General features: G+C 53.8%; 1 protein-coding gene across 14 annotated transcripts in view; it reads left to right on the top strand.

Moving 5' to 3' along the window:
- The window catches only part of LCN2 (lipocalin 2), a 15,266-nt gene that overhangs the window by 1,189 nt on the left and 2,520 nt on the right, over positions 1–11,557 (top strand). The window contains exons 1-6 of one of the 14 annotated variants that reach the window (XM_011364215.2): positions 157–419; positions 3,310–3,447; positions 5,791–6,127; positions 10,129–10,307; positions 10,585–10,712; positions 11,238–11,374. In XM_011364215.2, the coding sequence (XP_011362517.2) occupies positions 212–419; positions 3,310–3,447; positions 5,791–6,127; positions 10,129–10,307; positions 10,585–10,712; positions 11,238–11,374 (1,127 nt within the window). In that variant the 5' untranslated portion in view covers positions 157–211. The other 13 variants (XM_011364220.2, XM_023533014.1, XM_011364214.2 and 10 more) reach the window with 13 other exon arrangements.

The following is an 11,557-nucleotide window of genomic DNA, read 5'->3' as shown; positions in this document are numbered from 1 at the left end:
GGAGCCACCACCACCACCTAGGCTTCTCGGCGGGCAGCCCCGGGACGACCCCGCCCAGCGGCAGCGAGAGGGGGCGGTGCTCGGGGAGGGGGCGGAGACCCGAAGGCGGGACAGGTTGTGGGCGGGGCTCTGGTGGTCCGACCTTCCCGAGAGTTGACCTGGCTCGGGGCGTGGGGGCGGAGCCTGACGGCGGCCGGGGCGGAGTTCTGGCATGGGGGTGGGGCTCTGGCCTGGCGGCCGGGGCCTTAGGTGCCGCCCAGCGCTGTTCTGCCCCGCGTCTGTACGGGAGGTGGTCACTGCATTCCATCTTCGCGCTGCCCTTGCGGCGCCCGAGCCTGTAACGTCTGACCCGGACGGGGACGCGGGCATGCCAGTGGAGGCGGGCGCGAGAGGCGAGAACGATGGCTTCAGAGAAGCAGGTGACTCAGGGGGTTGCGGAAGCGACTTTCGCTTTCTCAGGGGAATCTTCCTGGGAAGGGGAATCGGAGCCGGGATAGGGGCTTGAAAGGGACCGCACAGCCCTGTCCACTCCGCGCCGCTGGATGGGTTGCAGCTACAGGCGCCGTCTTGGGGTTCAGGGAGATGCCCTGCGAGTGGGTCCCTGGAAACCGCAGCATTCGAGAACTGTGAGCAGGCGTCCCCGTTTTACAAATGGAGACACTGAGGCAATTCAGGGACACTCGCCCTTTTGAAATTTGCTCAAAGCACTTCGTTCAGCCCCTTTATAGACGGTGGCGCTTATGAGGGGGCGGGGCCGGTGGATCTTGGCTCAGCAGAAGGCGCCGTCAGGGTGGGCTCGCTCGCCCTGCTGAGTCAGCATCCCCAGTCACCTTTTCCGGTGTGGCCTGGAGCCCTGGCGAACGTGACTTGCTTACAGAGCAGCCAATTTCGTGCACAGCGGGCGTGGAGGTAGGGGTGGAGTGGAGGAGTATGAAGAGAGAACCATCAGCTCCCTTTTCACCTTCTCCAGCCCGTTTCCCCATCTGTAAAATAGGAATAATGATTAGTGTCTCCTGCACCGAGATGTGTCAGGATTAAATAGGAAAATGAATGGGCAAAGGCTGGCGGCTAGGGAGTCTAGTGAGCCTTAGAGACCCCTATTTTTTGACCACCTGGCAGCTGCTCTAGCTTTGCCAAATATAAGAAGGCAATCCAGTGACCAAAATGCTTGACAAAGTACTCCCTTTGTCCTCCTGGCCAAGGTTGGGCAGGACATTAGGGCGGGCTCATGCCTCTTGGCTTGCCTGTTAAGGGTGGAAAATTTTCAAGTGAGCGAACTAGCTAAGTCAGCTACAGGGAAGAAATATCTTTAGATACCAGAAGTTGTCCTACTTGCTTGTGTGTGGTTTAGGAAGTGTATTGTATAAAATATGTAGATGGCCAATGACTGCTTCTGTAATCCATTTACTTGTTAATTAAGGGTGTTGTTCCGGGCAAAGATATGCTAGAAGCCAACTTCCACTTCTGTAATCTGCTGGCTTGTTTAGGAGACCACCAGGATATGGTCTTGAGCTTTATCAGCTGCCTGCTCTGAAAGCTCGGGGCTGATCTCCTCTAGCCCTGCGTGGTAGAGTCGCCGGCCAGCTAATAAAGGCTCATAATTAATCTCAATTGGCTCTGTGGGTCTCAGAATCATTCGCGCCATAACATTGCCCAATCCAGTGCTTACAGCTCTTGATCCCTATACTGCCTCTTCCTTATGCATTCTCAGGGGCCTCCTGTCTGTGGCCAGCATTAAGCACAGCCCTGCTTAATGTCCATGGGACCTCAGGGCTGGGGAAGCAGCTGCAGCTGAGCTGATGGAGCCCTGGGCACAAGTCTGAGCAAATCCCAGGCATGGCTGTGCTCTTCTTCCCTATTGCTACTATTGCTGCGTGATGTCAGGGGACAGGTGGCTGAGCCCCAGGGTTCTCACACCGAGGAGAGGAGGAAGTTCTGTCCAGGCATAGCCTAGATTCTGCCAGCCCATGAGGCCTGTTCCAGGCTACAACTTCTGTGACCTGCCCTCTATATCTGCCCTGAGTGGCCAGTCTCTCCTGGACACATGCCTCTCTGTGGCTCTGTGACTCCACCTCTCGTTTTTCTTCTGTTAAAAAACAAAACTCAACTGAGTCAATTAAATAACAAACTGGCTTTATTCAACGATTCATGAATTAGGCAGCATCACATCTAGCAAGTAGAAAAGAGCTCTGAAGAGTTGGGAGATTTTTAAAGGCCGAAGAAGGCAAGGACAAGGAAGGAGTATTACTGCTACTGACCAGGAGATTCCAGACTGACCCAGTTAAAATTACATTTCTGGGGAAGGTTGAAACTGCAGTTAGGTTAGGTGTTAGCTTAGGTACTGAGTCTGGTGATGTGGGCTTAGCACAAGTGACTCCATTTGGGACCTGTTGTCTCTTCTTTAACAAGCCCCCCGGACATGCTTCCCTGTCTCCTTGATCCTCTATTCTGCAGCCCTGCCTCTTACGAATCTGGTTTCTCAGGATTCAGTCTTGGCCCTTCTAGGCCTCGTGCACACAGCCTCGGCTACCTCTTCCCCACCGTGGTTTCTGTACCATCTGTTTCATGAATGCCCAGCTAGTGGCTTCAGGTCAGCCCTATCCTGACTCCAGCCTGGGTTTACAACTGCCTCTAGGACAGCAAGATGTCCCGCAGGCACCCTACCTCAATCCTGGCACCTCCACCCAACTGGCCACTTTCCCATCTAACCACTTTTTCCTCTTCGGCTCCTGCTTCCGTTGGCAAGGGAGAACCCAGGAGTCCTGCCAGCCTCTCTAACACCCCATTAGGCTCTACCCAAGTGTCTCACTGCCCTTGATCTTATCCAGAATCTACTAAAGAGATGAATCTCAGAACAGTTAGGCTGAATGATAGAGACCAGGCAATACAGATTATATACCATTTGGTTCCATGTATATAAAACTAGCAAATGCAAACATGTGACAGAAAGCAGATTGGTGGTTGCCTGGGGGTGGGGTAGGGATGTGAGGTGGGGAGGACAGAAGGGACATGAGGAATCTTGGGGGTGATGAATATGTCTACTGTCTTGATTGTGATAATGGTTTCGTGACATTTATATGTGTCAAAACTTATCAAATTGCTTAAAAACCGCAATGAAAGGAGGTTGTCAAAAGGACCCGGCTGGAACAATTTGATCAACAAAATAAAGGAATATTGGATTATAACCCAAAGTATAAAATAAATATCCATGAGCCGTACAGATAAATGATTAAATTAATAAATAAATGGGGAGAAGAGAAATCTCCCATGCAGAAGAATTCCAAACTCTGTAGGCACCCTGTTTTTTAGAAGATGGAGTAAAACTCCCGCTCCGTAGGTCCGGGCTGAGCAGAGTGACTTCCTTCCCTCGAGGACAGTATGCAAAGGAGAAAGAAGAGGAATCTTGCAGGGAGACACCTGACCACACACCTCAGCCAGGTGATCAAGGTCAGTATCAGCTGTGATCAGTCACGTGGAAATATGTGCTCTTGATATGATATGATGAAAATGGCATTTCGCCTTTGTGGTCTTCCTCCTAAACCCGTAACCCCAGTCTAATTATGAGAAAAACACCCAACAGGTCCAAGTAGAAGGATATTCCACAAAATATCTGAGCAGTACTCATCAAAATTTTCAAGGAAGGTCATCAAAACCAGGGAAAGTCTGAGAAACTGTCGGAGCCCAGATGAGCCTAAAAGAGACATGACAACTAAATGTAACATGGGGTCCCAGATGGGATCCTGGAACAGGAAAGGGACATTATCTGAAAACTAAGGAAATCTGAATAAAGTATGGACTTTAGTTAATAATGCATCGATAGTGGTTTGTTAATTGTAATGAATGTGCCGTTCTAAGATGTCATAGTAATAAGGGAAACTAGATGCAGGATATGTGGGAACTCTGCAAACTATGTTCACACTTTTTCTATAAATCTAAAATTTTTTCAATTAAAGGTTTATTTTTAAAAACTTGTCAAATTGTGCACTTTGAACATGTGCAGTTATATTACATTCTTTTTGCGGGAAGATTCATTAATAACCGACTTAATTTCTGTGATGGTTGTAAAGCCATTCAGACTTTCTTTTGCTTCTTGAATCCATTTTGGTGAGTTACAGTTTTCTGAGAAATTTCCCATTTCATTCCTATAACATTCTCTTACCCTTTTAATGTCTATAGATTCTATAGTTATAACCCTTTTTTTTTTTTTGTCTACTTCTGTTTATTTATGCCTTATAGCTTTCTGTCTTGAGAAATTTTTCCGAATTTCTACCTACGTTATTTTCCCCAAGAGTCAACTTTTGGCATTGTTATTCTTGTTACATATCTTCCTTTCCATTTTATTAATTTCTGCTCTTTATTTCCTCCTATTTGGATTTATTCTGTGGTTTCTTTTCTAAATATTTACTTTGGACACTTTGCTCTTGGCTTTGCAGCCTTTCTTATTATAAAACACACACTTAAGGCCCCTTGTCCATTGTGAGCCTAGTGGAGCATGAAGAGTCTGTTTCTTGCTAGATCTGCTTGTCTGGTGGAAAGGGGCCCTTCGGAGTGTCCAGACTGCTGTTCAGCCAGGATTGCTTCTCAAATGGCTCCTCCCCAAGGTCCCCTCGGCACCACTGGAAGACAGGGGGCACCGCTTTCTGCCTGCCCTTGCAGCCCCTCCGAGGCAGCCTCCCCCTCTCTGGAGCGCTGCTTCAGGAGCTGATCCAGCCCATCCCTTGCCTTTTGGCTTTTCTTGGCTATGGTCTGACTCCACAATCCCCAAGATCAGAAGTCAGCCCGCACCACCCCCCCGCCCACATTCCCCAGGAGTTCTCTAAAATAGTCCTCACTGAGCAGGAGCTAGGGGAAGCACCCCTCTCCCTGCCTGCTCCCAGTGAGGGTAATTGACAGATAGAAAGGAAGGGCTCAGCACAGGGAAGGGCAGAACCCTGAGGACCTCGAATGCCAGACCAGGCCCTCTGGGGTAACTCTTTCCCACCGCCTTTGATATTTAATACTAACCACCGAGCCTACAGGAACCCTGAGCCACACAGGGAGGGAAGCCAATGGTGGAAGGACAAGGCTCCCATGCTTCAGCCACAGCACCAGGCAGGGCACCCAGGATCCCTGCCTGGGACAGACCTGAGCCCTGACACTTCTCAGCCAGGGAGACTAAGGGCTCTCAGAAGCGAGGCTACAGCTGCCTGCACAGGCCAAGCCACCTGGGGCCCAGGGCCCCTTCTGAGATGAACCCAAGTCCCTCTGAGCAAGTCCGGGGTGTGGGCAGCCCAGAACAGGTGGGGCTTGCGGCATGGGGAGAAGGGGTCCAGGTGGGTCAAGCGGACTATGATAGACTGAAAAATGGCCTCAAAAGACAATCATGTCCTGATTCCGGGAATGTATGATGTGACTTTTATTTGGAAACAGAGTCTTTGCAGATGTGATTATGTTAAGGATTTTCTTTATTACCTTTTCTTTATTACGTTTTTAAAATTTCATAAAGATTAGTGTCCTGATGCCTGGTTTTTAAGATGTGTAAATTAAATGTGTGTATTACTCTCTTCAGAAAAAAAAAACAAAAAAGCTATTTCTTTCTTTTGGTATGGCCCAGATTTTTCCCTTTCCTGAAGATCAACAGTATTCTAATTCCTGATTCATAATAGAATAGAGTGCATTCTGTTTTCAAATATCTAAGAGAAGAATAAAATTACTTTCACAACTCACCAAAATTTTAATAGCAGAAGACAGGTATTGTAAACTAATGGTTAGCCTTTCCCTTTTTCTTTTCTTGTCATTTAACCTTTCCAGCACCTACTACCCTGCCCCCTGGGCTGGGCACTCTCTTGGGCACTCAGGGGACAAAGGAGAATCAGCCTTTCAGGAGAGCCAGACCCGTCCTCACACAAGCCACCAGCAGAGGCCCAGCCAGGGGCCTAGGGAGCAAGGACCCAGGCATGGCCGAGGTGGAGATGCCCTCTGCTGGGGTGCTGGGAGCCACAGCCCAGGCAGGAGAGGGGTGCAGAGCTGGGAGGAGCAGGCCTGTGACGGCACAACCTGCTGGACACCTGGAGCCTACTGCAAACCCTGCTCAGAGCACTGGCCTCCAGCCGCCTTGTGGTCATCGAGGGCCCTCTCACCTGCATGGGTGAGTCTGTGCCCCAGCGTGAAAGGAGCAACCATTCTAAGGGACATGCTTGGGCCAGGCACCCGAGGACCAGAACTGGGAGACAGCCTTGGACCCAGACCTGCTGCCCCTGCCCAGTGGACCCCCAGGATCTCCCCAGGGGAAGGAATCCAGTGGGTATTTGGTGGGGGTGTCATCTATCAGAGCATTTCCACAGGAAGGGTTCCCATCGGGTGGAGGGTGCAGGAGCCAGGAAGTCCGTAAGTGAGTCCTGGTGAGCCCGGGCATGAGACATGGGGCCTGGGGGCTGGAAAGCTGCTTCTGGAAATGAGAGAATCCAGCCACGGCCCTCACGGAGCAGGCCTCCCTGCTCCCGAGTGTTTGGACCTGCGGCAGCCAGGGAGAGCCCATATGTGGACACCAAGGGTTCCTACAGCCATGACTGGCCTGGGGCATCTCCATGGAAGCTTCTCCCCGGTGTTGCCCCGAGCTCCAAGAATCCTAGTTACCGCCTGCCTGGGGACCTCTTGCCCAGCCCTTCAAGAAAGTCAGAGGCCATTGCTATTACCCCAACCTTCGCAGCTGGCTGAACACCACTCACAAGCATCCGGAAACCAGTCCAGGGGGTTGGACTGGATTCCTGAGATGCAGTAAGAACAGAGAACACTTTGCTGCCTTCCTGATTCAATTAGACCAGGGGTGGGGCCTGGGTCCCTGTGTGGAAAGCCAGGCCACTGTAGTCCCTGGGAATTTCTCCTCTTGGTCATGTGGAGTGGGAAGGGCCACCTGCCAGAGACAGTGAGGGGTCTGGAGCAGCCAGAGTTCTGGCTTCTTGCCACAGAGAGACCAGGTGTGGATGGTGTTTAAGTGCCTGCCATTGCTAAAGGGATGTAGAATGGGACTCAGAAAGCCCAGCCCTGTCTTCTTCTGTGTGGCTTGTGGCCTCACTAGGGACATTTACAGCTCTGAGGGAGAGGGAGAGGGAGAGGGAGGTCATTGGGTGGTCCTGTAGGAGCAGCCTGGGGCCGCAGTGAAAATCGAGAGCGGGGCCAAGTGCATGGCGTGCCCCACACAGTGCCACACATTCTGAGAGCTTCAGGCCTCAGGGACTGCCCCCAGCTCTGGGCAGAGTGAATCCGAGAGTCTCCTCCTTGAACAAGGGCCCAGACCTAGTAGGAAAGGAGTGGACGAGGAGTGGGGCCACCAGGGTCCTGTCCAACCTGGAGCCCTTGGAGTCGGCCCAAGTCCAAACAAGTCTACTCCACGGTCCTCACGCAACCCTCGTGTGGGAGGTGTACGTGCTGAGCTGACCCGCTCCTCGAAGCCCTGCTGGACTCTGAGCAGTGTGGGCAGAGAGTTCTACCTTTATCCCCAGCCCAGCCTGCAGGACCCCTCCCTTCTAAGGCAGAATGCAAGAAGCACCCTTGCTGATCCCATGCCCTCCAGCTCCAACCGGCCCAGCACCCACCTCTGGTTGGCTGAGATCAGGCACGGCTTGGCCTGACCTCTGCCCCAGCCATCACCGTGACTCTCCTTGGACCCTTGTTGGTTCACAAACTGGCCCCTGTACACAGAGAGCAAGAAGAAACCGAAGAAGGAGGCAGGCCTCTCCAGATCGGTAGGTGACAGTTTCAAGAAGCAAGGGAACTTGCTTATGAGGCTTGTCTAGGCGCCATAAGACAAGTAGATCTCCACGCCCACCTGCCAGAATCTTAAAGTTGACATCGAGGCCTTAATGGGGTTCCATCACGTGTACCATCCAGGTAGTCCCAACAACGCAGTGCTCTTTCAAGGCTGCGTGCTTGAAAACAACACCCACTGTGAGAATGGAGGGCAGAGCGTAGCTTCAAGGACAGGAGAGGTGGTGAGGAGCCTCCAGCGGCCTGGGTCCAGCTCGAGGATAACTCGTGGTCACATCCTCAGTAACCTTCTCCAACACCACCCACAAGGCATGGCTGGGACACTGCACACTGCTGAGGCTCAAATCCCTAAGTGAGCCTCGTCCCCTTCACTCATCCTCTCCCTCAGCTCCTGGACCAGCCTAACCTCCAGGACTGGGCCAGGAGGGAAGGCAGGAGGCAGCCAGGTAAGGAAGAAGTGATGAGATAGCCATGGCCAGGTGTCAGCCAAGGCCAAGACCACACACAGACGAGGTCAGAGAGACAGAGAAGAGGAGGGTGGGTCTGGACAGGCCTGGAGCCAGCACAGAGAAGCATGGGTCCTGTGTGGGTTTAGTCAGAAGCAGAGATGACATCATGTGGAAATACCCCACGTGTGTGTACCTGGCACTGCGTACGCATGGCCTCGAAGAATCTGTAGCATAGCTCTCTTTACAGAGGGGGCACTGATGGGGATTAGGGGTGGGCAGAGACTTGCAGGCTTCTCCCCTCCTCCTCCTTCACCGCCTGCCTGGCCCACCAGCTGCCCAACTTCTTCACCCTGAAATCATGCCCCTAGGTCTGGCCTCACCCTACTGGGGGCCCTGCAGATCCAAGCCCAGAACTCCATCCCAAACTGATCCCAGCCCCTCCTCTGCTCAGGGTCCCACTGCAGCCGAACTTCCAAGGTGACCAGGTAAGGGCCTGGAGCGGCAGCTGTGGAGAGGATTCCAACAGGTGCCCGTGAGCTGGGCCGTCTCCCCTCCTGCACCTGGCCCTGGTTTTCTCATGCTGCAGACCGGCCTTACCCCGCTCCCCAGTTCATACCAGAAAGTACTGGCCACTCTACCCCCTGACTCTCAGAGTCTAGAATATTCTATCCGGCAACTCCTTGGTGTTTCAGGGGAATGCCCCTCCCCTAGTTAAAAGTCTTTGGGGCTTCTCTGTCAGTCTCCCCATATTCAACAGTCACCACAGGCTCCAACATACCTTTTAAGGTCAATAAGAGTAGTGGGGGCGGAGCCCCTGGGCCTGCCATGGGGATGAGGGGTGGGGGTGGCCACTGACACCTCTGAAGGACACATGGGCTGTCATGGCTACATAGTCCCCTGAAGTTGGTTCATCGCCACTTCCTGCCGTTTCATCACCCAGACTGGCAGGCAGGGCAGGGCCTGAGGGGGCTTCTGCATCAGGATGGCCGAGGCTGTGTCCTACACACCAGCTCAGGACCCTGGTCAAAATCCTTTCTCTTGAGACTCCCAGGCTGGGGGTGCTGGTTCCCCAGCAGCAGGTGGGTAGAGCCAGTGAGGTCCCTGTCAGTTTCCTGAGGCCAGCAAAACCTCAGTTCAGCCTTCAGGCCAGGTGTCCAGACAGCCTCAGCCCTCATGGTGACATCTGGGAGACACTGCGCAGGGGCTGGGACCCATCCCTACCTCCCAGGGACAGCCAGGCACCCAGTGGGGAAACTACTTTCTAGGACGAAGCTGGGATCAGCCATGACAGAAACACTTTCAGGACTCAGGCCTGAGCCGCTGGGCTCCACAGCTCAAGGCTGTGGCCAGAGATGGCGGATGGTCTCAATGACCTCTCAAGGATGAGGCCACGTCCTTGCACTCTCTGTGACCCAAAGCACCTGGTATCCAGAGTAATAGGGTGGAGAGCCAGCCTTCAGGCCCCAGCGCATCCCAGCCCACCTCACCCAGCTCAAGTAGGTCCCTCAGAGTCCCCCCCTCCTCTCGTTTGGAGCTTGGACTACAGCCTCCGGGTTCTGTTGTGCTGAGCAGCTTACAGGTGCGGCTGGAGTGCCCAGGTTGAAGTCTCTGTCCCACTGGGCCCACGGGAGGGGCCAAGTCCCAAGGGGCCAGCTGCAGTGCAGGTCCACTCCTGCAAATAGGGCATGGAGGAGGGGAGAGGCCGACTCAAGGCAGGAACCCTCTCAGGTTGGCCTCTGGGGAAGGGATCCCTCCCTGTCCCAGGGCCCGCGTGGGGCCCCTGGGAGGACCAGGATGTGGGATCCTTGAGCTCTGAAGACACACAATGCCAGTCAGAGATGTTTACTCTTGGCTGCCCCATTCTTCCCTGTTCCTTCTGAGAATGAGGAAATGGGACATTATCTGTTGAGGTGAGGCATTCTGTATTCATCAGGTGCTCTCCGTACACACCCCAGCCTGGCCTTGGGCTGAGCAGGGGCCTCCTGGAGGTCAGAGATGACAGCTCAACCAGATCAGAACCACTGACCACGAACAGGGCCAACCAGAGCAGAAGGAATGGGTACAGAGAGTGCCAGGGGACCCTCTGTCCCTGCCAGAGGTGTGGCTCTCCAGGTAATGTTCCCTCATGACTCTCATTGCCGCCTCCTCCCCATCTTGCATAATCCTGACCATAGAGGAAAGGGGCAGAAATCTCACCAAACGTTTCAGCATGAGTTGCTGGTAGTTACCTCACTCTTCCTGAATTTGGCAAACGATAAATCACCCAGGGGTGAGCCGGCAAGTGGACCATAAATACCTCCCCCAGGCCAGCCTCCTCGCTCACCTCCTCCTCCTCCACTGCCAGGTTCAGCAGCCGCTCAGCGTCCTCACCCTGAAATCATGCCCCTAGGTCTCCTGTGGTTGGGTCTCACCCTGCTGGGGGCCCTGCAGACGCAGGCCCAGGCCTCCACTCCAAACCTGATCCCAGCCCCTCCTCTGCTCAAGGTCCCGCTACAGCAGGACTTCCAAGATGACCAGGTAAGGGGCCTGGAGAAGCAACTGTGGGGAGGGCCCTGGGAAGAGCGGGAGCGGGAGGGAGGAGAGGCAAACAGCCTTAGGAAGCGTGATGGACCAAGGTGAGCCTAAGCCTCAGCTCAGCCTGCCCTTGGATCCCCTGATGGAAGCCACGCCCCATGCCCCCATCTCCACCCCAACCTCGCTGACCTTCCCAGGTCCACACTCTCTCCCATAGTCTCCATAGTCCATGCAAAGTGGGAACATCTTCAGTCCCTCTATGTGATGAGGAAACTGAGGCTCAGGTGGTCCAGCCGGCCACCTGCCGAGAGTCACCCCATCCCTGCCAGACTCATGGCCTAATGGCTTCTAGCTCCTGCCGGCTTCATCAGGGCAGGTCCAACCCTGGTCTGAGTGCCCAGTCAGGAGCCCTATGGCACAGGTAGTGGGGCTCTTGGCTCTGGGGCCAGGTTACCCAGAGGTGCAATCAGGGACAGAGCAGTAGGGGACCCCTGGGGACCGCTCTGCTTATCACTAGTTCCCCTGCAGTTCCAGGGGAAGTGGTACGTGGTGGGCCTGGCAGGGAATGCAGTTTCCAAAGAAGAGCAAGGCAAGTTTAAGATGTACTCCACCACCTACCAGCTGAAAGAAGACCACAGCTACAATGTCACCTCCATCCTGTTCAGGTGAGAGCTGCCACCTCCTGGGGGAGCATGGGGGACCTGGGAGAATGCCCTGGGGGACTGCCCTGGGACCGGGTGTTTGAGAGTCAGACTCATGTCTGGAAAAGGGGTGACCGAAGCTGACGGGTGGTCATCGATCCTCCTGCTCTGTGCTGGATTCATATATTTCTTCCTTCCTTCCTTCCT

This window comes from Pteropus vampyrus, unplaced genomic scaffold (assembly GCF_000151845.1).
Source record: "Pteropus vampyrus isolate Shadow unplaced genomic scaffold, Pvam_2.0 Scaffold95, whole genome shotgun sequence".
Lineage (NCBI taxonomy): Eukaryota > Metazoa > Chordata > Mammalia > Chiroptera > Pteropodidae > Pteropus > Pteropus vampyrus.
This window is presented reverse-complemented; position numbering and strand designations above follow the sequence as displayed.